Here is a 25,731-nt window from a genome sequence, read left to right as displayed (position 1 = left end):
CCTTTTGCTTTTTACAGTTATTAAGCAAATGATATTTATTATGTTTAGCAGCTTCTAAAGCGTACAATGTGATATACTTATTATAGGGCGTGGCCATCTAGCAAATTGTACAATATGTGACTTAATGGGTTACAATAGGATAATCACCCTGAAGATGATCTGTTGCCGAGGGATGACGTCACAGGTCACCGACTGACAACAGAGCCACAAAGGAAGGGAACAACCTGCTGTAGGGTTCATTTCTAAAACGAGGCACAAGTCTACTGAATATTAGATATATTTCTAACTCAGATTACAATGATGCAGCCTAGATACAGCATGTATAACAACTGTACATTTTTGTTAATGATTAGTCCACCAATTAATCTATTACTTTCATGACGTCAATCGTACTGCTACAATGTGAATGTTTGTTACATTTTTTATTTTATTTTATTCAATCTGATGTATTTCCATTAATAAAATTCAATCCAGTGTAGGTTATGGCGGCTGGAGAAATGGTCCTGCGTACACTCCAATAGGCTATTCCCATCTGAGAGAGAGAGAGAGAGAGAGCATGATAGAGAAAGATATAGAGGAAAGGAGAAAGGAAGAGGAGGAGGAGAAGGAGGAGGAGGGGAGAACGAAGGGAGCGAGAGAGGGGGGAGGACTGATAGTAGCACCGGTTCCTCTGTGAGCCATGTTGGATGTGTGTAAGTAGGAAAGATGCAGCGCCCGTGCTGCTGTTAGCGCGACACCGAGAGTAGATGCGAGCTTCCCGGGGGCACCGAGAGCGCAGACCGGCAGGCGGCACGGCGGAAGGAGTCGGGCGGAGGCAGAGGACCTGGCGTCGGAACACAGAGAGAGAGAGAGCGAGCGAGAGAGGGCGAGGGAGCGAGGCTGAGAAGGGAGAGAGGGAGAAAAGGGGGAGAAAAGGGATCTCGCCACACTAATGGCTGCACTGCTGCTGGGCTTCAGCTCGCCGCCGTCGCTCCTGCTGCACCTTCTGATCTGCTCTTTGTTCGCCGCTGTCCCGGGGAGGAGGGCAGCCTCGCCGCGCCGCCACCACCCGGCCCCCGGAGACGCGCGGACTCGGGCTGAGAGCGACTCGGAGATCCGCCCCGCGTGGACAGGAGCGTGGCTCACATCCAGACACGAATGTCCGATCTCGCGGCCCGGAGCAGCGGGAGTCACCGTGGCCTCATCGCTCCTGGGTTACGATGGTTCAGCGGCATCAGAACCAGCGCTTCGGACCGGACGCTGTCATCCGCGGCTACCCGGTGATGTACAGAAGGGCGTTGTTTCCCCTTTTATCGCTCCCTTGCTTCAGTCTGGAAAAAAGCGGTCTGTGCGAAGGACTAGAGCACGCGCGTGTGCGTGGCGGCTCGAGCGCGGGCGCGTCTCTGTGCAACGTGAGCGTCCGGATCATGGTGGTATCGATGCCCGCTCCGGTCTGGATAAGAGCGCAGGTGGTTGGAGAACCGGGCCCAAGCGCGGCTCGTGGCCGGAGTCTCGCGCTGTCAGGAGGTGGACTCGGCCGCCATCAAAGGACAATTCGAATTCTGTTGGGGCTGGTTGTGATCTGGACGCCAATAAACTGGACAAAAGGAAACCACGGATAACGCACAGTCCCTCCCCAGGCCTCCCCAATGCTATCGATCCCTGCACAGAGGGCTGGAATAGGTGTTTTCATGCAACCTCTGGGAATAGCTCACAACACATTTCGGTTCCATCAAACACCTGTCTGAATTCATGCCGGTTTACAGCAACCACTGTCGCGCCCACAGCTTGCTCTGAAAGATTCTTAAGTGGATACGGGCACCAAGCCAGTCACAATTGGACGCGCACAGATTGGAGTAGCAGAGCGCGCAACATCATCTCATTTACTGGTATTACTTTACCATTGTATTCATCATGCAAAAATATCACGCTAATGGACACCCCTGACCTGAATGCAAAGCTTCGAGATGAGAGAGGAAAATCTAAGCCCAAGTATCCACAACATCAAGGTAAGGCGCATAAAGCCGGTTTCATGCCTGATCGAAGATGCGTGTCACAAAGTGTCACCGACTTTACTGTAAACCCCTTTCATCCAGCTGAGAGAGAAACGAATTATAAATCGATGTCTAACCTCATCTCTTCTTACTCGGACTCAGAAAGCAAGAAAATCTCTGAGTCACCAGTTAAACATAGAGATAGTGTTACTCACATAGTGCCACACTGCCAGCTCTCTGCTCAGCTGAACTTATCTGAAACATCCTGTGACTTAAAGCCTTACTCTGGTACTTGGAATAACGATAAGAATGGCACTCAGGGTGAGTCAGCTCCAGTTCCGAAGTTAAACTTTGTGCAAAGTTTGTTCCTGTGGAATTATAACAGTAACAACAACAACAACAACCACAAACAGCAGAATGACGATCACAACACCGGTGGCTACAATGACAAAAGTTTTAATGCAACAAAAATTGTTCAAACTAATAGCAAAAAGGACAGCAACGTTTCATCACGAGAGTTAACAGCGCATGTGCCATGTCCTCGAGCTCACCTGGATTCTGTCCCAATGGAGAGTCCACACCCGGCATGCACTGACAGCACCACCGACAACAGCTTAGCCACCAACAGGGGACCCACGCAAACGCAATTAAAATCTGTTAAAGGGCTGCCATTACAAGCTGAGGCTGTCAGTCAGCGTGTGGAGCAGGTTGGGGTCTCCGGGGGGAGGAGGAAAAGAGAGATGGCAGGAGAGGTAGAGGTAACAGAGGAGGAGGATAACAGGGGGAAGGGTAACAGGCAGCATGGAAAGGGAGGAATCGAGGAAAGAGGAGGGTGGGGGAATTCAGATAGCACAAAGCATGAGGTGCCTGAAAGAGATACGAATTTACTGGAAAAAGGAGAAAGAGGTCAGAGTAGCGATGTCTCACAGACAGCAAGAGAGACAGATAGAGGAGATGAGAACAAAGACTGGCAGCAGATCAAGGAAACCCAGGGAGAAAGAGATGAGTCAAAAACTAATATAGACTTGGTAGAAAGCACTCCAATAGAGGTTAGCGCTGCTACAAAACAAACAGAGAAAAAAATGGGCAAGAAAAACGTCATGGACGATTATGAGTACTTCAAAGAAAAACCAGGCGAGCAAATGGGTGTCCCTGCTGTTGGGCGCTCACGTAGAGCTGCTAACCGACACCCCCATTTTCCACAGTATAACTATCAGATTCAGGTGGCAGAAAACCAACCTCCTAGTACATCTGTTATATCTATGTCAGCAGAAGATCCAGATCCTGGAGATGCAGGACGGCTAAGCTACAGCATAGCACCTTTAATGAACAGCAGATCCATGGACTACTTTCAAATCGATCCTATGACTGGACTTATAACCACCACACATGTACTAGATAGAGAGCACATGGACTTGCATTACTTCAGAGTGACTGCTACAGATCATGGCTCGCCACGCTTGTCTGCAACAACAATGGTAGCTATAACCGTTTCTGATCGGAATGATCACTCTCCAATTTTTGAGCAAACAGAGTACCGTGAAACAATTCGAGAGAATGTGGAGGAAGGGTATCCGATCTTGCAGCTACGTGCCACTGATCTTGACTCCCAAGCAAATGCCAACATTCGTTACCGGTTCATTGGCGAAAGTGCAGCCACAGCTCGTTCCGCGTTCGAAATTGATCCACGATCAGGTTTGATCACCACTCGAGGTATTGTTGACCGAGAGGCAAACGAACGCTATACTTTACAGGTGGAGGCGAACGATCAAGGTCGAGAGCCAGGTCCACGTTCTGCCACTGTTAATGTTCACATAACAGTATTGGATGAGAATGACAACGTTCCGCAGTTCAGTCAGAAGCGCTACATAGTGTCAGTACGAGAAGATGTGCGGTCCCATTCTGAGATCCTGCGAGTCAGCGCTTCTGATGATGATAAAGACGGAAATGCTGCTGTGCACTACAACATTATTAGTGGGAACAGTAGAGGGCAGTTTGCAATTGATAGTGTTACTGGAGAAATCCAGGTAGTGGCACCGCTCGACTTTGAGACCGAACGTGAGTACACCTTGCGACTACGAGCTCAAGATAACGGTCGCCCACCTCTATCCAATAGCACCGGAATAGTTAGCGTGCAAGTGACTGATGTTAATGACAATCCACCAATTTTTGTATCTACGCCATTCCAGGCTACAGTGCTTGAAAGCGCCCCAATTGGACACTCCGTACTGCACATACAAGCCATTGACACTGATAGTGGTGATAATGCACGGCTAGAATACAGGCTAACAGGCACTGGCTCGGACACTCCTTTTGTCATCAATGCTGCTACTGGCTGGGTCCTAGTGAGTTCAGAGCTTGACCGGGAATCGGTGGAGCACTACTTCTTTGGTGTTGAGGCTCGAGATTATGGTGCACCACCTCTTTCTGCGACAGCAAGTGTTACTATCACTGTGATGGACGTCAACGATAATCGTCCTGAGTTCCTCCAGAAAGAGTACTATGTCCGTTTAAATGAGGATGCTGCAGTTGGAACGAGTGTTGTTAGTGTAACAGCAGTCGACCGTGATGTCAACAGTGCAGTCACCTACCAGATCACTGGTGGAAACACACGCAACCGTTTTGCTATCAGCACAGCTGGAGGAGCTGGCCTTGTTTCCCTGGCACTGCCGCTTGATTACAAACAAGAGAGGCGTTATGTGTTAACAGTCACTGCCTCTGACAGAACTCTTCATGATACCTGTCAGGTCCATGTGAACATCACAGATGCAAACACACACCGCCCAGTGTTCCAGAGTGCTCACTATTCTGTGAGTGTGAATGAGGATAGACCTCCTGGTAGCACTGTGGTGGTAATTAGTGCTACAGATGACGATGTTGGCGAGAATGCTCGAATTACATACTTCCTAGAAGACAACATTCCACAGTTTCGGATTGATCCTGCAACAGGAGCAATCACACTACAAGCTGAGTTGGACTATGAAGACCAGATGACATACACTCTTGCTATTACAGCTCGTGACAATGGAATACCACAGAAATCCGACACAACCTATGTAGAAGTCAACGTGAATGACGTAAATGACAACGCGCCACAATTCCTCAGCCCACACTACCAGGGCGGAGTCAGTGAAGACGCCCCACCTTTTACAAGTGTTCTACAGATCTCTGCTACTGACCGAGATGCTCATGCTAATGGCCGTGTGCAGTATACTTTCCAAAATGGAGAAGACGGTGATGGCGATTTCACCATTGAGCCCACTTCTGGAATAGTCCGCACTGTGCGTAGACTCGACCGTGAAAGCGTGCCATTCTATGAACTCACAGCTTTTGCAGTGGATCGTGGAGTTCCACCTCAACGTACACCTGTTCGTATCCAGGTCAGTGTCATGGATGTTAATGACAATGCTCCTGTGTTTCCAGCTGATGACTTTGAGGTGCGGGTGAAAGAAAACAGTGCAGTCGGGTCAGTCGTGGCTCAGATTACAGCCACAGATCCAGACGAAGGCCCTAATGCCCAGATCATGTATCAGATCGTTGAAGGTAACATTCCAGAAATTTTTCAAATGGACATCTTTTCAGGAGAGCTCACATCCTTGATTGACTTGGATTATGAGACACGGAATGAGTATGTCATTGTCGTCCAAGCCACATCTGCACCTCTGGTAAGCCGGGCCACGGTGCGGATCCGACTAATCGACCAAAATGACAACAGCCCAGAGCTGAAGAACTTTCAGATTATATTCAACAACTTTGTGTCAAACCGTTCAAACACTTTCCCAAATGGAGTTATAGGGCGTGTTCCGGCCCACGACCCAGATGTAACGGATCGCCTCTACTACACTATTGAACATGGCAACGAGCTTCACCTGCTGCTGCTCAACCATACAAGTGGAGAAATCCGTCTCAGCGGTGAACTGGACAACAATCGCCCACTGGTCGCCCACATGCTCATCACCGTCACTGGTAAGTCAGGGGCAGAGGGAAAGGGGGGATGGGAATAAGAGATATCTTGAGCACAGGAGGTAGCGAAAATAGAAAGTAAAAAGGGAAAGGGACACATTAAAATGTTTGCATAACCCTTCATGTCTGTGGAATTCTTGTAAGACTTTTATGAGATTAATGAAGGCAGCACTTGGCCAGTGTCAGACAAAATTGGTCAAATTATTGAGCAAGACATGGATGGAAAGGAAAGAAAAGAATCCTTTAGAGAAACCTGACTCTTGATTGACATCATACAAGCATTTCAGATCATTGTGAATTGCATTATGGGCTAATTGTGGATTCCTGGTATTAGAAGGTAACAATAGACAATAATGGTGGTTAAGTGCTGTGAGCAGAGGCTGGAAGGACAACGTTGGTCTCGTTGTAGCATGGCCACATTGATTCTATAGGTTTCTTTGGTTTTATTATGATGATGTTTGTACTTGTATCGTGGGGAAAAACGAGACGTGAACGGAATCGCAACATATTTCCCTGCAATGTTGTAAGCCGTTTTAAAACTTCAAACATTTTAATGGCCTGCAGGGTTAGCTACTTCTCCTTGAGGTTCTCCATATGAGGGAGATGACATAAAAACGCGTTGGTTTGTGTGTTTGGGTGTGCAAGAGGTGAGGTTCTAGCTCTTATTCCTGCTACAGTTAGTGACATTCCGGCAAGCATTCTGTCTTTACCTGTCATGCTGTCTTCTCCTACATGTGAAACCCACTTTCACTCTGTCCTCCTTTCACTTCTGTTTTCCCCTGCTCTTATACACCCATCTCACTCTGACAGTGTTGCTCACCTCTCTTCTTCCGGACTGAAGAGATGGATTAGCGTGTAATATTATGGCTGACCCAGTATCACCCGTCTTTACTCTGGGCTGATAGTGAGTGACAGGAAAACGACCGGAAAGATAGATTCTGGTGTTTTTGAATAAATGGGTTAACATGTTAGCTCCATAGTAGGTTTATGTGTGTGTGGGAAGAAGAAGTTGTGTTGTAAGCTTTTACACACTTATATTTAAATCTATAGCAGGGATAGTTATTAATAGAATCAGTTTATAAGTATAGAATAGAATAAGTTTTTGATTTCTGAATAGGTTACCTTATATTATTATTATATATATTATTAAAACCTTTTCACTGCCTTTACTGTTCCTTTTTTTATTTACCTAATTATACTGAGAACACAAACTGGAAAGAACTACAGACTTATTACAGTACTTGATATGTATTACTTACTACTTTTTGCCGTCTTTTGTATGAGGAAGCACAGAATAGTGCATGACTCATTATATGATATGGTTATGCATATGCTGTTTTGACACGTCCTGCTGTTCTATTGGATTTTCCAAATTAAAATCTGTACATATGTTAAATTTGTACGAGTAATACATTTCCTATAGCAGCTGCTTAGACAGTTTTAGTTGCAAGGTTTATTTTTTATATGCTCAATCAAAGATTTTTTTTTTACTAGTAACAACTTACACAGTGACTTCATTGGTGGACACCCCACATGTACAGATCAATGACATTGTACACGAGGTAATGTTTAGTTATTTGTCTCCAGTATCAGTATTGTATAATAGTCAAAGCTGTAACTTTACGTTTTATGGGGGCATTATAATTTATTGGCCACAGCTTTATTTTTGTATGCTAAATTCCAAGATTGCTAAATGAGCATTACAGCTGCTACAGTATAAAACAAGTTTTGATAGATAGATAGATAGATAGATAGATAGATAGATAGATAGATAGATAGATAGATAAATAAATAGATAGATAGATAGATAGAAAAGTTAAAAATAGAAAAAAAATTCTGTGATGTATCAAAAAAATTTTGGGGCAATTAATGTATTGCCATTTTGACCATTCTCCAAAATCGTATAAAAAAATGAATTTGTAATGTATATATGTTTGGATTAGAGATGGTTGCAGTTACTTTATAATCAAGCGCACATTTAAAGGCTGAACAACATCCTGTGTGGTAGAAGTGAATTATTTACATTTTGTATTGGATTGTAACAAAATCTATAACAAATAAATAAATAAATAAATAATCAATTCAGCACCTGCGTATTGTGATAATATTGTATTGGGTGATCCCTGGTGAATGCCGTCCCTAATAGATAGATAGATTGATCCTTCATTGATCCCAAAGAAAATTTTAAACACTTAAACCTACATGAAATTATATGTAACTACAAATGGTTAGAAAATAAGACATGTTGCTAGTTACTAATAAACATTTTCTGACTATAATGCATTTCTATAATGCATCTCCAAGGGCTCTCCATCAATGACTATTTACCTACAACCTACATTCTAACCTATAGCAGAAGTGGTAAAGGCATGACTGAATAAATGGTGATGATACGTTGCACTTTAATATATTTAAAAATACATATATTATAAGTCTTTCTAGCAAAATAATATCTGAGTTGTTGTGTGTTTGTCATTTGTAAAGCCGTATAGGCAGGCAAAATATACTGCAGGTTCTCTCTCTCTCTCTCTCTCTCTCTCTCTCTCTCTCACTTTTTGTCTCTCCCTCTTCTGTCTTTGTTCTAGTTTACTGAGATTATAATGAGTTTTTAGATCTGAGTACACCTGAAATTGCAAACAAACAGAACACCTTAATTGTCTATCATTTTAGCAATCAAAGTCTGTGCATCTATAGTACTGTGGAAAAAGTCTTGAGTTGATTTAATATGAAGTGTCTCATTTCTTCATATAAAATCAACTTACATCACATTAAATTAAATACGAGTATGTAGATTAAATGAAACAAATGTTTTACTGCTAGAGGCTGCATAGTCCCCGAATATACAGTTTATGTACCAACCTCAGCAGCAACCTCATTTCCCCTCTCATCTGTTCCAAGCATTCAGCATCAGCAGTATACTAATCACTGGCCTGATCATCTCTCATCATCTGCACCTGTTTCTCACTGGTTCATGCCTCACATTAGATGTTTCATTTTATGTATGAATGAATCATAGATTACTGTGTGGCTTAACAAGCATAAAACATGACCCTGAAACAGGTCAGGTACAATTACTGGGCTGGAAATGAGAGCCAAAAAAAGTCTTTCAGGGAGTCTGGAGAACTATTCCACAAGAGTACATTACAAATACCAGAAAAACTAAATCTGAACAAATGAGAGGTGTCTCAAGACATTTGCACATTACTATATATGAGTGTCTATCCATGCAGGAATTTACATTCATCCATGTTGTATCTGGAACTCTCAGCACATTAATAGGATTTGTGTGTATATGTGTGTTTAATTTAATGTTGCTGTGTATTTGTTGTGACAAGAAAGCGGGTTAAATTCATGTAGAGAAAAAAAGTAACACATATTCTCAGTCTGTCTCTCTGTCTCTCTCTCTCAATCAGAATAGACAACAGAATAAACGGGACATTTATCAGAGCTAGAAAGAGAACTGCAGGATCCTACTCAAGTAAAACTACATTAAAAAGAAGCTTATTGTAAAGAAATGTCTCGTCATTCATCATCATATTATTCAAGTAATATCATCTCATTCTTGTTGTCTTTTTATTGAGATATGCAAGTTCTTGATCATTGTAGTCAAATAGGTATAATTTAATGGTTTGGCTCAGCATTCTAAAACAATCCTATTGCTGTTACATGCCAGTGTAATGTGAATGTAGTATTGAATGCTGAGTTTATAGCTGGAATGGAATACGCTGTAGATGGGACTTTTGTACAGATATATTCAATTCATTTCAATTGAGTTCAGAAATTCAGTTCATTCTAAGTATGTTTCTTGAATTGAATTCAACTCATTTAAGTGCATTTGTGTAGTAATTTGCACTACGGATATTTTAATAAAGCAGCCTTAGAGAAATTACAGGTTTGCAGCCCTGATGATGAAGACAGAGGCAACAGTAGCAAGGAAATACATTTCCTTAAGACAACATGAGTCACAATTATTGAACAGACCCGGACTCGAAAGAGAGACTCGTCCGCCTCTGGGCAGTACTGGAGAGAAAAGTTTTGATGTTAGGTTTGTGGTGAATTACAGTACAGTAAAACAGCATGCAGGTCAAAGCAAACACATGATGTGAAAATCCCGATAGGAGCAAAGCATAGAACAGGTTTATGCACATCAATTTATAATCTAAGGAGAACTTCTTGGGCAGTACGAGTCTATGGTGAGTTTGTTTCCTTGAACAGGAAGGTAGACTTTATGTACGTATCTGTTCTTTATGTAAGTATCTGAACTTTATTTGAGTTTTTTTTTTCAACAGATATGTTGGACATTTACTTCTATACACTGAAGAGGTGGCTTTAAATGTAGAACCCTAAGTAAGATATGAACAAGCTAAACTAAAAAAATATTAATAGGTTTGTGTTTATCTTATCAGAATTGCTGATAGTCTTTACATACATTTCACTGATTACATAACGTAATGACGAGACATTTTATTGATACTATATGTGAAAGCCACTTAAGGCCTTATGTACTGTTTTGAACATGCTTTGTATAATCTACCACAATTCTCTATAAAGTCGAATGTGGTCCAAAAAAAACTCTGAGAATGGAGATGACCTAAAAGCTTTGCCGAGATTTCCCAAGGAAAAAATCGACAGTAGAAATCACAGCTATGTTTAATAGTAAAAGCAAGAGTAGAGGTAATTCTGCAGTCTTTGGGGACCCTAGGCAAACATTAGCAGGGTGTCTTTCCAACCAGCATTCATCACCATTATGATAAATAATAAATAAGTTCGTCAGCCCTCAGGGCCCCCTACTGGCCTGGGGCCCCAGTCAGTTCTCTGCTTTGCCTGTTGACAAGCAGCATCTCATTTCCACACACACATAGGACTGGTCTTACTGTATGTTAGAAAACTCAGATGAAAAAGCTTAAATTTGGAAGCATGTCTGATCCCTATTACAGAGCAATGGGATTGTCAGGATAAGAAGGGAAGCACATGAAGCGATGCACCCGTCATGCATAGTGTCCACTGTATAAGCCTCTGGAGGCAGTGTTATGATCTGGGGTTGGTTCAGTTGTTCAGGTCTAGGCTCAGCAATGTTATGTGGCTATAAAATGGAGTCAGCTGACGAATGTACAGAATTACCAGATTATCACATCCATGGATTTTGTCTTCCCTGATTTTTGCCATTAGGAAGCTTCACAAAGTCAGTCTAAATTCCAAAAAAAAAAAAAAAATTAAACATTCCTGTTGTGCCACCAAGAATGAGATACACTGTACTGATATCATTTTAATCTATCTGTCGTTATGCACGTGTGTTTTACAATAGTTTGTTTTGTGATAGCTAGCTATTAGCATTCAGTTTCTGTGGTCGTTTGAATGATTGTAAAGTAAAGTTATTGTTTTTTAGCCTATAATAATATTTCCTTGTTGAAAGGGACACAAATTTACAGAAACTAAAATGAGGACAGTGGTACATCGGCATAAAAATGTAAAATTCTTAAGGCGAAAATTCCTACTGAGAAACGTCTTTTCCCATAGCCAGTAAAGTAAATGCAGATAATCCGTTCCAGCCACCCACAAATATTACCAATTTCCAACACTTTCATTATATGTTTTACTATAAAAACAAGCAAAACATTTACATAAGACACATGAATTAAGTAAAATATGAAACAAATAGACATTAAACCTCACTTAACCTTAATATATGATTGCTCTTTGTACCGGCTGCTTTAAAAAAAAGAAACTAACAGTGGATCCAATTTCTTCTTGCTAACATTCTTGGGACCCATGGTGCTGATGTCTTCACTTCAAGTCTTGCACAAACTGCAAAAAAACCACAAAAAAATTGTAAACTCGCATCGCATGTCTTTCTTCTTTCTTTGCTTCTCTCACTTTGTACAGCTTATTTATTTAAATAAATTTAATTTAAATATTTCAATTTTTGAGGTAAAAAATTTGTGATGCAAGGTACCACTTGACTGTGCGGCTTAAGGCAGATTACTTTATCTTTAGTAAATCCTATGTTGTGTGTTCATACTTGTAGTAAATATGAGTTCATTCTTTTATACTTTAACCAGATGACAGAATTTGAAGTTATATTCAGTATATTAAGTCTTTAGTCGATTATCTTATTAGATTATTTAATAGATTGCCAGATTTATGCAAAGCACCCGAGTTAAAACATAACTGTTCAAATGTCTAGTTGGATGCTACACAGTGTGGCCAAAAGTATGTGGACACTCGACCAGCACAGCCACATGGAGCCTGTCCCAACCTGTTGTCATAAAGGTGTAATCAGAGAATTGTCTACAGTGTCCTTGTATGCTGTAGCAATAAGGTCATCCTTCACTGGTAGTAAGGAGCCCTAACATGTCCCAGCTTAACAGTACCACTGAGTATTTTCCGGCTGACCTGAAATAGCATTTCTGTGTGTGTGTATGTGTGTGTGTGTGTGTGTCTAAATGATTATACCGAGTCTTGGCTGGCTTAGTTGTGCTATTCTTTTCCTGAGTTACAATTTTTGGGGCTTTTTGCTCCATTAGCCCCAGTGAGTAAATATAGCGACAGTCCCACCACTTCTCCATCTCGATGAGTGTGTGTGTGTGTGTGCATGCACATTTGTGTGTATTCACACACTGTAACCCATCACTTCAAATATTTTCCCTCTCTGGGAAAGTAAAGCCTACAGAAATAGAGCATACGTATCCAAACACAAAGACACACATTTATTACCTCCCAGCTGTATAAAGGCGTCTAAAATAAACTTTACATTAGCGGAAAAGAGTTAGACGGGTTTTTAAATATTTAACACGGCTAAAATAGCACAACATTGGGGAAAAGTGCAAGACAAAGGCACACACATATATATATATATATATATATATATATATATAGAGAGAGAGAGAGAGAGAGAGAGAGAGGCAGTAAGAGGGAGAAATGAAGACAAAAGGAAGAAGGGAGATGGACTGAAAGAGGGCGCATACTGAATGGAAGCACTGACGTGAGAAAGCAGTAGGGGGGTTTTAATCAATATACGTACATAATAGACAGAGTTATACAGTGTATAAGAAGCAGCAGCCTCACACACTGAGCACATACACTCAGCTTCAGCAAGGTGATGCTGGAGTAATGATGGGAGTAAACTATGGGTGTGAAAAAGTCCAGCCTCCCACTCAAATGTGGATAAGGCTAAATGGTGTATTAATTCACTGTGATAACCTCAAACAGAAACTATCTGCTTTCTGTCCACTGATGACACAAAGGAGGAGCTTTTGCCAGGAAACCGAAACACGCATTATTATTATTATATTGTAGTATGATGTGTCACGAATTACGCCTATTAGTATGTAATCAGGAGCGATGTGCTGATTTAATCTCCATGTCTAATATTTTTAAGGCGTTATATAATTAGTTTTATTACCAAAAATTAGCCGAGGGTTATGTAGAATAAAGCAAGAGAAATGGAGAAATTGTGTTCTCACTGTTTTACTATCATTGTGTGTGTGCACGTGTGTGAGCAAAAGGTCAACAGGGAGTCAGTCCCCATAATCCTGTAATAAAACCAGCTGCCACATCTCCCTTCCCCCACATCACACTCCCTCTCTCCTTTTCTGTTTTCTGATCCCTTATACCGTCTTACAATCATGTCTTATTTCCTTCAACTTCTATCATTTCATTTTCCTCTACGTCGCTCTGTCTCTATGTAATTTCATTAAGAATAAGATTTAGTTATCACAAAAGGGGAAATCTACTCGCATTAAAATGCACATCACATTCATTTCCCACATTTTTCTCTCCCTCAGTCATTGTTGCGGTGGGATTCAAAGTGTTCTTTATCGCACAGAAAGCTAAATAAATAGGCTTTGAATCGCTAATTGCTCTCCGCAGGAATGCTGGGTTGTTTTTATGTGGTGTGGTTCTGTATCCGTGGGTAATTTGGCTTGAAAGGAATACTTGAGTTTTGTTTTTTTTCCCTCAACCTAATCTCTCTATATTGCACTGCATCTGTAGAGTTTGTGTCATTACTACTGAGATGCATTTCAACACATTACCTTTTACCGAGAAAACAACAGAAGACCTGGAGCCTCGCAACGCACTTAAAATAGAATCAGATGGGCAATTATTGGTATATCTGCTTAAACCCTTCACATATATTTATCTATAATGGGAATTCTTACCGAAATAAGATTGCATTTTGCTTCTTCAATGGTTCTTCTTGTGTGTCTCTCTGGGACAGCTCTTGACCATTAAGAAGTAAGATTCATCTGAAGAACCCTTTAGCAAGTTTATCGTTATTCAGCTGAAATCATCTTTCATAGTGCTTACATGTTCACGTGTCAACATCGGGCTAACCCACTGATTTTAGAGTTTTAGATTAAAGAACATAATAATAAACCCAATCTCACAGGGTTCACTAGACTTCTGAGGCATTCTCCATAAAATCTTTACTAAAGGAAGCCTTTTGTTGTAGAGTTCTATAAGTTCCCATAGGAATAATCAGTTCTCTCTTACATGTAGATCAATTTATTTATGACCAAATTAATGAATCAATAAATGAATCAATCAACGAATCAATAACTGAATCTATCTATCTATCTATCTATCTATCTATCTATCTATCTATCTATCTATCTATCTATCTATCTATCTATCGTCACCTTCACAAAGAGAAAATTCACTCAACAAGTCGCCTGCACACACTTTGGTTCTATATTTCACACTGATCCCACCAATTTATGGGAAAAGCGTTTCAGTGTGCGATTTTAAGAAGCATGCTTGCATTCCAAACTTTGTCTCATTAGACTACACAATGTGTGACGTGGCACAACAGTTTTCTGTTCACAGTCTCTAGTGAGACAAATATCATATGGGACAGAAATACCAATTATACCATTGATTTTTTAAATAATAATGGCACATGAAGAGTGTTCAGGTGCTTAATTTTGTTCTCTGCTCCGAAAAGCTGTCAAATCTGTTCTATTTTTTTTCTTGTGCATTGCGATTTTTAGATTTATTCAATAGCATTAAAGCTTTAAGCTGTCTGATTTGTCTTAAGCAGCTGCCTTACTTAAAGGTTTTGACATTTAAAAAAAAGATAAAAGTACAGTCATGCTTTCTGTCAAGTTCCCCCGGCTTTCAATTCTATGTGTTTTTGTGTAAAAACATAATAAATTCATTTGATTAGATGGACAACATATTACTTTTTTCACCCGTGACAAAATAAAATGTAACAAAATTAAGCTAAAAAAGAAAAAAAATAGGGTAAAAGTAAGTACCTCCCATTATCCTATAGCGTTTAGTTTGGATCCATCTTTAACTTGAAGTTATCAGAATACTCTGGTATAAAGAGGAGTTCATGGTCGGATCAATGACTTTAAGGTGCCCAAGTCCTTTGGCTCGAAAACAGTCCCAAAACATCACCTCTCCACCCGCTTGACAATAAGATGCTTCTGTTGAAAACCTTTTGGGTTTCCACCAAACATGGTAAAGGCCAAACAACTCCCCTTTGGCTTCATCTGTCTATGGAACATTGTTTCCCACAAAAGGCCTGTGCTTCCATGTTCTTTTTAGACAGAAGATGCTTTCCTCTGATAACCCTACCAGACAAACCATACTACATACAGCATTTAGGGTGTAAGATGTACATAACTCTTGTTTATTTTTTATTTTATTTACTTCTTTGAGCATTGCACAGTCTGATCTCGGGGTGAATGTACTAGGACGTCTATTCCTGGGAAGACTGTCAACTGTCTTTAATGCTTTCCACTTTTGAATAATCTTTTTTTTGAACTCCAAATTGTTTGAATTGTTTCAGCATTGAGATGCTGTGTAATTTGTCTTGCTGATTATGTAAAGGCCTCATGCACAGCAATACATTTACTGTATTTACTTCCAATCTATTGCTCCACACTCTAAGACAAGTTCTAATCTCAAATATTCTAATCTCAAAAGAAGAAAAAAAGAATCAATAATCTGGCAGCGACAGTATTTTGCAAATACTTTGCAGAAGATGCAAATGGTTTGCATTTTCTGCAAAAGCTGTGGTATATCTTTTATGAATTTAACTTTTTGGGTAATTTACCTGTTATAAGTTTAAATAAATAATTACATTTTTTCCAGGAAAAGGTCAATTAAAACACATAATTCGATACGGGTAGCTTGCTAACTGTGTTTTAATTTCTCAGTGTCACATTGCACATACCTCTAAAAAGCAAACCCCTGTTCTGCAATACCATCTTTCTGTTTCACACAGATTTCATTTCACATCTGTGCCTACTTTTACTGCTGGTTGAAAGGAGCAACAACAGCATATGAAATAGTCTGACCTATATAAGTCCTTACATTATTCTTGGCTAAACATTTAATTGTATAATAATAGAATATAGAAGACTTTGATTCGGCTAAAAGAGTATGGCTCAATACAGAAACCATTAAATGGGTTAAAAATAAGTGTTATTTAAAACCTCAGTGTGCTCAGGTGTGTATTTTGTTGGGGATTACTTATCAGAGGATTGACATTGATTTTGCTGTGCTCTCTTTTGCTCTGTTCTCCTTGTTTCATCTCAGACGGTGTTCACAGCATCAGTGCTCAGTGTGAGCTGAGGGTCCTGATCATCACTGAGGACATGCTGAGCAGCAGTGTTACTGTAAGACTCCAAAATATGTCCCAGGAGCAGTTCCTGTCTCCGCTGCTCGCCGACTTCCTGGAAGGCGTATCATCTGTGCTTTCAGTCGCTCCTGCGGATGTGTTTGTTTTCAATGTACAGCCGGATGCAGAAGCGGAGCGTGTGTTGAATGTTAGCTTTTCAGCAGCGTTGCCTGGAGGACAGTTTTTCCCTTCAGATGCGCTGGAGGAGCAGCTGTACCTCAATAGACCAAGACTGAATATGCTCACTCAGATGCAGGTAACTGACACAGTAAAAAACATGTAAAATGTACACACACACACACACATATATATATATATATATATATATATATATATATATATATATAAAATATAGAAGACTTTGATTCGGCTAAAAGAGTATGGCTATTATATATAGTGGTGGGCAAAAGTATAGTTTGTTGTGGCAGCACAGTGCTGTAGTGGTTAGACCCTAACCCTAACCCTTGCACCTCCAGGGTTGAGGGTACGATTCCTGCCCTGTGTGCATGAAGTTTACACTGTATACAATGTGGTGTATGTTACAATTACATATGGTGTAATTGTGGGGGTTTACACTGACTCTGTAACAAAACAACCCAAACCATAACAACTTTAACTTTGCACAGTTACACACACACTATAAGTTCTTTATTTCACTTATACACCACAGACATGTGATAATGATAATTTTTTTTTTCAAATTCAGTTCAGTTTAATTTATATAATGCTTTACATAACGGACATTGCCACAAAGCAGCTTTGCAGAAAAAAACAATCTGGGTATAAATTTAAAAAAAAATGTCTGATGTTATAAATCAATAACTTCATCAGTTATCCCTGATATGAAACCCTGAATCAGGAAAAAAGTCCCTGAGACGACATGAGAATCCCTGAGAGTAGCCAGACTGAACACATGATTATCTGAGTGGTACTGGATAGCTCGACTAAAAATATATTTCTTGTGCTATATGATTAATGTTTTTATTGTAGAAAAATCCATCGCCCTTATTTTAATTGATAACATATTAGCTGGGTAATATAAACCTGAGAATTGTATCAGAGTTGGCTTTGCCATCAGAGCTGCTTTTATGGAGAAATGATTTAACACTTCTGACCAATTAGAAACAATAATTTATCAGGTCTGTAATCTAATAAAAACCTAATGAGCACAATAATGTATTGTGAAATTTACTGAAAGGTTTCGAACAGTTTAATGATGCATAAATTCAAAGTAGATTAAAAACTAATGAAAGGCAAAAGCTGACCAAACAATAATAATAATTGCTAATAATGAGTCTAACACCATATTTTAGATAATAGTTAATGTATCTTATACAGTATGTATTCTCTGTTTGGCTTATTAAAGATTTAAATATTTAAGTTTTTCTGGCCAGAGCTGTACACAATCAGAAACCAATTAAAAGTCTCAAAAACCAAGTTAGTTAGCTATTGTTCTCTGTGCTAGCTGGACTCAGAACATAAACAAGTGTCATTCACATTAGCATGTGCTAACTCTGGTCACTTGTTCCTTAGCAGTGCACTGACTTAAATAGCATTAATCCTGGTATGACCTAGCTAGCTATCAAGCATACAAACATTGTTAGATTCTTTATTAAATTTCAAATTCAAAATTTCATCAAATACACACATGCACAGTATGATATGTGCTGCAAACCCTGATACCTGAGCTCTCGTAGTTAGCAATAATGCTTTTATTATCTGCTTTTATTATCTTGTTAGCAAACCTACATTCTGTAAAGTATACTTTTCTTTTTTATCTAGAAATTAAACATATCTCTGTTAAAGCGTTTAATGGCAGATGTGTTTTCAATAATTTTTATAGTACAGTGGTACCTCGGAATACAATGTAATCTGTTCCGGAGGTAAGCTCTTTAGGCGAAAAATCACACTGCGAGACACATTTCCACATAGGAAATAATGTGTATGCCTATAATCCGTTCCAACCACCCCAAAATTATTATCAATATTGCAAATTCCCAACACTATAATTATAGTTTTGCATATAAATACCGTAAAAACATTTAGAAAACACATGTAAATGAAGTAGAATAAAATAAACATACATAAACCCTCATTTAATCTTGATTTAGGATTCCTTCTGGCACTGGCTGCTTTAAATACCAAACTGAATGTGGATCCCTTTTCTTCTTGCTATCGTCTTTGCTAACATTCTTGGGACCCATGATGTTATGTCGTAATCAAACTTGCACAAAATGCAAAAAAAATAGAAATAATTACATTGTTGAAGTTGCGTGCTTTTCTTGGCCTTACAGCTTCTGGATGTAAGCGCAACTTTTCTCGGTTGCTCATATGCCAAAAATGCTTTGTATGCCTATTTCTTGCTAAATTTCAGTTCTTATGGTGAAAATTCTTTATGTGGGGCATTCATATGCCGAGGTACCACTGTATGTTATTGTGAAGTTTCGCTAGACAAGATGTCAGTAATTGACCAAAGTAAACAAACTGTTTCACAGTGATTGTTGGAAACTCGTGCTTTCTCTTGTCCCCCTTCTCAGTGAGTAGTAAAGCTACTTTAATTATTTAGTGAGCTTTAAATACCAAATAAAAACTGTTTCATGCCCTGCAATGGATTGGCTTCGGTCCAGGGTGTATCCCTGCCATAGTCTCCAGGGATAGGCTCCAGGCCCCCTCTCAACCCTGTACGGATAAGTGGTATAAAAGAGGAATAAATGAATAAATGAAAAGATTTTCCTATGAAATACAAATTGCACAATATCACAATGATTACATACATATCTAGACACATAATTCAAGAGAGAGAAATTTAGGGCTTAATCATACAAAACATATTTTTATCTTACACAAAACACACACACACAGACTATCGTCTTACTCCTGTGCTCCTATCTGCAGGTGCTGCCGTTTGATGATAACGTATGTTTGCGTGAGCCGTGTCAGAACTACATGAAGTGCATCAGCGTCCTGCGCTTCAATAGCTCCGCCCCCTTTATCTCCTCACCCTCCATGCTGTTCCGACCCATCCACCCAATCGCAGGCCTGCGCTGCCGCTGTCCCTCCGGCTTCACCGGGGATTACTGTGAGATCGAGGTTAATATGTGCTACTCGAATCCTTGCCTGAACGGAGGAGTGTGTGCGCGCAGGGAGGGAGGATATACCTGCATCTGCAGAGAGAATTATACAGGTGAGTGTGTGTTTGGATGGGGATTTTCACATTTTGGGTTTGTGTGAAGGCTTTAGGGCAAGACACCAGTGTTCATTAGTTAGAGCAGACAGAGGGAGCATAACAGTTCTAAATGAGATGCAGTAGAGCACCGGCAGAGATACAGGATGAAGAGAGGGGATGATAATGAGGGAAGGGGGAAGCTTGAGGCATGATGTAGAGAAGAGAAAGTTGTCCATGACAGCAGCAGAACACAATCAGGATCTTTTCTTGGAATGTTTTGATGAATTATGCTCCAATTTGCAATAATTCGATCTGAACAACTTTAGCTCAGTTTTAAGAATTGTACTATTTATTTTCGTGAAGGTGCTTTAAGCACCGCCTCTTTGATGTTTTTATTAATCCTTATGTTTTTTTTTATTAGCTTATACTTTTCAACTATTTAGTCATTTCTGGTTAAAAGCTAGAGATTGACGGCTTACTCTAATATTTAATATTAAATCTAATAATTTTACACTGCACACTTTGTGTCTCAATATGTAGTGCTTGGGATGCATACAGTTACTTTAGGAAGGCGTTGTGGCTTATTTGTTGGAATTGCTTTCTCACACTTCCAGGATTGGTGGTTCGAATCTCGCCTCTGGTGTATGAGTGTGTGTGTGTGTGTGGAGTTCGCCTGTTCTCTCTGTGCATTCTTTGGTTTCCTCCCACAGTCTAAAGACATGTGGTGTGAGTGGGTGTGTGAAAGCCTGTAATGGGTTGTCACTGCATCCAATAGCATACCTTGCCTTGTTTGATGAATTCCCTGGGATAGACTGGGTAGGCCCTACTTTAAACCATACAGGATAAGATGTATAAAAAGATAAAAGAATAAATAATTGAATGAATGATACTGCTAAACTAATATTGTATGCTATATGGAAATCACTAAACTACAGTATGTCACCGAACTGTGTCAGACAGCCTCCCCAAGAACGCTTCTCTCTCCAGAGTGCCACATGTTGCCCAATACTTATAGATTTATATTTATTATTATTTATATTTATTTACAGTAGAATAAATGCTAGGGATCGTATGAAGGTATTAAATGGAACTGGGAGAATTGTATATACACAAGTTCAAAAATAGCAAAAGGGTTCGAAATTCAAATGGGAAATCTAAACTCCAGCATGTGGTGTAAAGCTTAACAGTCTCTTTGGTCTGAGAGAGAAGCTGTGAGGCATGCTGTCTCACTTCTCTCTTCTAGGATTACAAGAATAAACAATCTGGCAATTTTGGCCTTCCTGCTCTGTGCTTGAAAATCAGTCACACAGTACTGAGCAAAAGTCTTGAGCCACGCCTTATTTCTTCATATTAAATAAAATTACATTCAATTTAATAGTTTAGATTAAAGGAAAGGAAACGTTTGATTTGCTCTCGCAGAATGCAAATTGTTTCTTTCTTTAACAAGCCTCAGCAGCAACCTTATTTCCCCTCTCGTCTGTTCCAACCACTCAGCATCAGCAGTATCACTAATCACCGGCCCGATCATCTGTCATCATCTGCACCTGTTTCTCACTGCTTCATGCCTTAAGTTAGATGGGTTTTTATGTTTGAATGATTCATAGGTCACTGTGTGGTTTAACAAATGAAATAAAACATTCACCTGAAACGGGTCAGGTACAGGGTTTGGACTAAAAAGGGGAGCCAAAAACTTAAATTCCTCATAAAGACCTTCAGGAAGCGTTGAGAAGTATTCCTGAAGAATATAAAAAAATACATGAATGTGTGGCTCTTTGGAAGCAAAATATGAAAAAATGAAGGACAACTCAAGACCTTTGCACAGAATTGTATTTTTGGAGATTGACAATATTATTTACCATCTATTAAAAAATTGATAGGCAATTTACAGGCAGATCTATCGTCTCGGGGCTTGACATTAATCATGCCTGTGGCAGCTGACAAAAAGACTCTAAATTAAATCGTTGCTTCATAAAGTCTCAGTAATTTCATGCGGATTCTCTTCATTCAGGCCAAGAATAGAAGTTTCTCTCAAATGCAAATTTAACATTACAGATAAAACAGGCATTAATTTTTCAGAAATGACAATAACGTGTACCACTGGTCTCTGAAAATTCCAGTATGATTGGTGAGAATGTGGTTTAGCGAGGTGTTAATAAGTTGTATTGTTTCTATAGTAATGACGAATTTAGGGGTAGTTGTACGGCACACACTACACAGAATACAAGATGGGGAAATAAAAAGATGCGGGTCGAGGAAAGACCTTTTATAACTGGTATTGCTGTGGAACAGTAAGAGGAATAAAACAAATAGGAGTGAATGTGTGTTTGTGTGTGTGTGTGTGTGTATTCCTAACCCAGGGAAATTGTTTCCTGGATTAAGGATTAATTGTTTTTTGCAAGCTATTAAAATGTTTAAAAAGCAGTTTTAGCAATCTTAATTCCTTAAAAAAAATCTTGAGGAAATAAGAAAGCCACACCTTAAAAAAAACGAAAGGCAAGATGAAATGGAGCTAGATATTGAGTAATGCACAAGGAGGGAATGGAAAGAAGAAATTAATGGACAAGTAATGAAATAAAGAGGCAACTGTAGGAGGAGGGAATTAAAGCATGAGAGCAAAATTTGTGATTTGTGATTGAGTAAGAGGCAGAGAGAAACACACGAAGAAGAAAAGTAATAAAGTAGGACGACTGTGAAGAAGTGAAGCAGATATTTGAGATGGAAATGATATGCAGAGGACAGGAGAAAGTGTAGGAGAGACTGCGTGTGTGGAGACAGAGACAAGGAAAGATCAGAGAGAGGGGGACAGAGAGGATGGAGGGAGGATAGGGGCAGATGGGGTTCCCCTGAGGGTCATACATGTGTGAAAGGACGGGGTGGGGGGAGCTACTTTGCCTGTTGGGTAAGCTGGGGCTTTGATGAATAAAACATCACGTGAATAAAGGAGAGAGAATAAATAGCAAAGTACACACATACACAGCACAGGGGAGAAGCAAGGAGAGGAACAATGTGAGGAGAGAGTGATGTATCGGAAGGATGAGCAGAAAGATAGACAGAGAGAGAGTGAAATAAGTTTTAGAGCAGTGGTGGCCTGTGCTTTTGGTGCGTAAGTGTATTCACTCACCGGCCACTTCGTTAGGTACAGTAGATATTGGTAGAACTGGGATGCAATCTCCCATTTAGAACTGCCTTAATTCTTTATAGCGTGGATTCAACAAGACGCTGGAAACATCCCTGAGAAATTTTGGTCCATGTTGAAATGATAGCATGACGCTGTTGCTGCACATTTCTTGGCTGCATGTCCATCTCCTGTTTCACCGCATCCCAAAGGTGCTCAATTAGACTGGGATCTGGTGACTGTGGAGGCTGTTTGAGTTCAGTGAACTCATGGTCATGCTCAAGAAACCAGTTTGAGATGATTTTTCCCAAAGGGATGGACATGTCAGCAACAATACTCAGGTAGGCTGTGGTATATAAATGATGTTCATTTGGTACTAAGCGACCCAAAGCGTGATAAGACAAAATCCTGAATTATTGAAACAAGGCAAGATGTGCCCCTGTTTCATGTTGTCTTACCCTACCATCTGAATGTTGCAGCAGGAACTTAGACGAGGAGTCATATTGAGTTACTGTAGACCAGGCCACCTTGTTCCAATCTTTTATTGTCCAATTTCGGTGAGCTCATGCAAATTGTAGCATCAGTTTCCTGTTCTTAGGTGACATTAGTGGCACCCGGTGTTAAGAATGCTCTTCGGCATCTGAAAACCCTAGAAATGGTTTCGCGTGAACATCTCAGTGGGTCAGCAGTTTCAGAAATAGTGTTTAATTTAGTCTTGAAATGTATGAGAATTATTAGAATGTGTATATTTTTTTACCTATTAATAATAATAATAATAATATATATACATATATATATATATATATATATATATATATATAAATTTCTTTTTTTCCCTAACATTCAGGTTTTAGCAAGCATATAGTACACACAGTATCATGAATTGAAGAAATGACTACAAATATTTTTTCTTCTTTTTTTTTGTCATATGCCCTTCTTCAAATTTAGGACCGTAATGAGCTAGGAAAATAAAAATCTGCATGCTATGATATACAAAGGTAAAGTATAAGTGCAGACAATGTGTCTATGATGTACAGAATAATTTCGGTTGTAAGATTAATGTTATATACTGGATAATGGCTGTACCAGATGATGATAAACTGTATCTTGCTAATCTTGCAAATCAGAAATGTGTGCGCACGGTCCCGAGTGGTGTAATGGAAGCACGTTTGGCCGAACTCCAAGAACTCGTCGTGAGTTCGATTTCTGGATGATGCTACAGCCATCTGTAGCCAGGAGTCTAGAAAACACTTTGGCTATGCTGTCCTGGTGTAGGGGGCATCCCCCCCTCACTCTAACATCAATCGTACTGACACTAGCCCATCATGGATAGCTGTGAGTCTACACAAGCGGAGAGGCGGATAACGCTTTCCTCCGAGAGTGCTATCCTGCTTTCTATCATTGTGTGAGCAGCGGATTGAAAAGATGCAGTCAGCTGGAATCACAGATCTTGGAAGAAGAAGGTGGTAGTCCTCGTCCTCCGAAGTTGGTAGTTGTGCGCCTAACAGAGAGACAAGTGGGAATTGGGTATGACTAAATTATGGAGAAAATCACAAAATAATAACAGTTTAAATAAAGATTATGTGTACACCACAGCGAGGCATTCCTATGCCAAGACTGAAAAAGTGAAGAATTTTTCAATTAATTTTCCAATTTTAGACCTTAGAAGCTAAACTAAATAATAATATTAATAATACTCACTCACTTATCCTCTATTCATGGTCGCGGGGGGGGCTGGGCCTGGATTCTATCCCAGGAGACTTAAGGCACGAGGTGGGGTACACCCTGGACAGGGTGCCAATCCGTTGCAGGGCACACACATACACTCACTGACACGCTCATTCACACACTACGGGCAATTTGGGAACACCAATTAGCCTAACCTACATGTCTTTGGACTGTGGGAGGAAACCGGAGTACCAGGAGGAAACCTATTAAACACGGGGAAACCATGCAAACTTCATGCACAGAGACAGGAATCGAGCCCGGTCTGGAAGGACAGTGCTAACCACTACACCACCGTGCTGCCTATAATAATAGACTTGGCTTGTCTTTTATACCTGTGTGAGAGAAAACATATAGTCAATTAGGTTTCATGGAATTTTACTGAAATAGTAAATGACAAAGTGCTCAGGCATATTTATGGCTTTATGTATGATACGTGTCCCACCGCAGTCATAAAATGGTAAATGGTAATTACCATTGGCTTCCACAGTCCCTATTTGGACTACAGAGGTTCCTACTGAAGATGGATGAATATGTGATATGCAGTCTATACCAACACAGTCCTTTTTGGACATAGACATCTGTAGAGTTGCTGTTACTATAGTTACCAACTCAGAGACACAAGTGTTTTGTTTAACTGCTCCATCAAAAAGTGGAATTTTTTAACTTTCATCTGTGAAGCAGAGGGAAGTAGAACAGAGATGGACTGACCACCTGCAGCATTGAAACGTTTTTTTTTTATAGTCTGTGATTAATCCTGATTAATAAAAAAAAAATTAAATACTCAGAACCCGAATCTTTACATTCGGAAATTAACGGCCTAGAGCCTTAGCCAACTGAGCCACCACTCCCATATCTTATGATTAAACTATTCCATTCTGTATAAGGAAGCTTAAGCAAACAACTTTAGTTTTATCCAACCTTCCATTTAGAAGCTTTTTATAATGAAACCTACCATTCACGCACACCTGGTGATGTTTCCTCAAAGCTCTTATTATCCGCAATAAACGTGCCATTATCACACACAGCCGGATAATAGCGCCGCGAGCATGGGACGGCGTTAGGATTGAACTTGGTCATGTAATAAATTTGCGTTTACAAATAGTCATTGGTTAACATTTCTAGATTGATAACGTGTTAACGTGGTAATATTGACAGC

At 39.9% G+C, this 25,731-nt stretch overlaps 1 protein-coding gene across 3 annotated transcripts in view; it reads left to right on the top strand.

Annotated features, from left to right (window-relative positions):
* The first annotated feature begins 931 nt into the window (after nucleotides 1–931).
* Nucleotides 932–25,731, top strand: part of celsr3 (cadherin, EGF LAG seven-pass G-type receptor 3) — a 70,981-nt gene continuing 46,181 nt past the window's right edge. For 2 of the 3 annotated variants that reach the window (XM_053504890.1, XM_053504891.1), the window contains exons 1-3: nucleotides 2,538–5,939; nucleotides 16,485–16,822; nucleotides 19,462–19,750. In XM_053504890.1, coding sequence (XP_053360865.1) covers nucleotides 2,540–5,939; nucleotides 16,485–16,822; nucleotides 19,462–19,750 — 4,027 coding nt within the window. In that variant the 5' untranslated portion in view covers nucleotides 2,538–2,539. Of the gene's footprint in view, nucleotides 5,940–16,484; nucleotides 16,823–19,461; nucleotides 19,751–25,731 lie in introns of all 3 variants that reach the window. The other variant, XM_053504889.1, reaches the window with a different exon arrangement.

This window comes from Clarias gariepinus, chromosome 9, assembly GCF_024256425.1.
Source record: "Clarias gariepinus isolate MV-2021 ecotype Netherlands chromosome 9, CGAR_prim_01v2, whole genome shotgun sequence".
NCBI classification, from domain to species: Eukaryota; Metazoa; Chordata; class Actinopteri; order Siluriformes; family Clariidae; genus Clarias; species Clarias gariepinus.
Note: the sequence above shows the minus strand (reverse complement) of the source record. Positions and strands in the feature narration are given on the sequence as shown.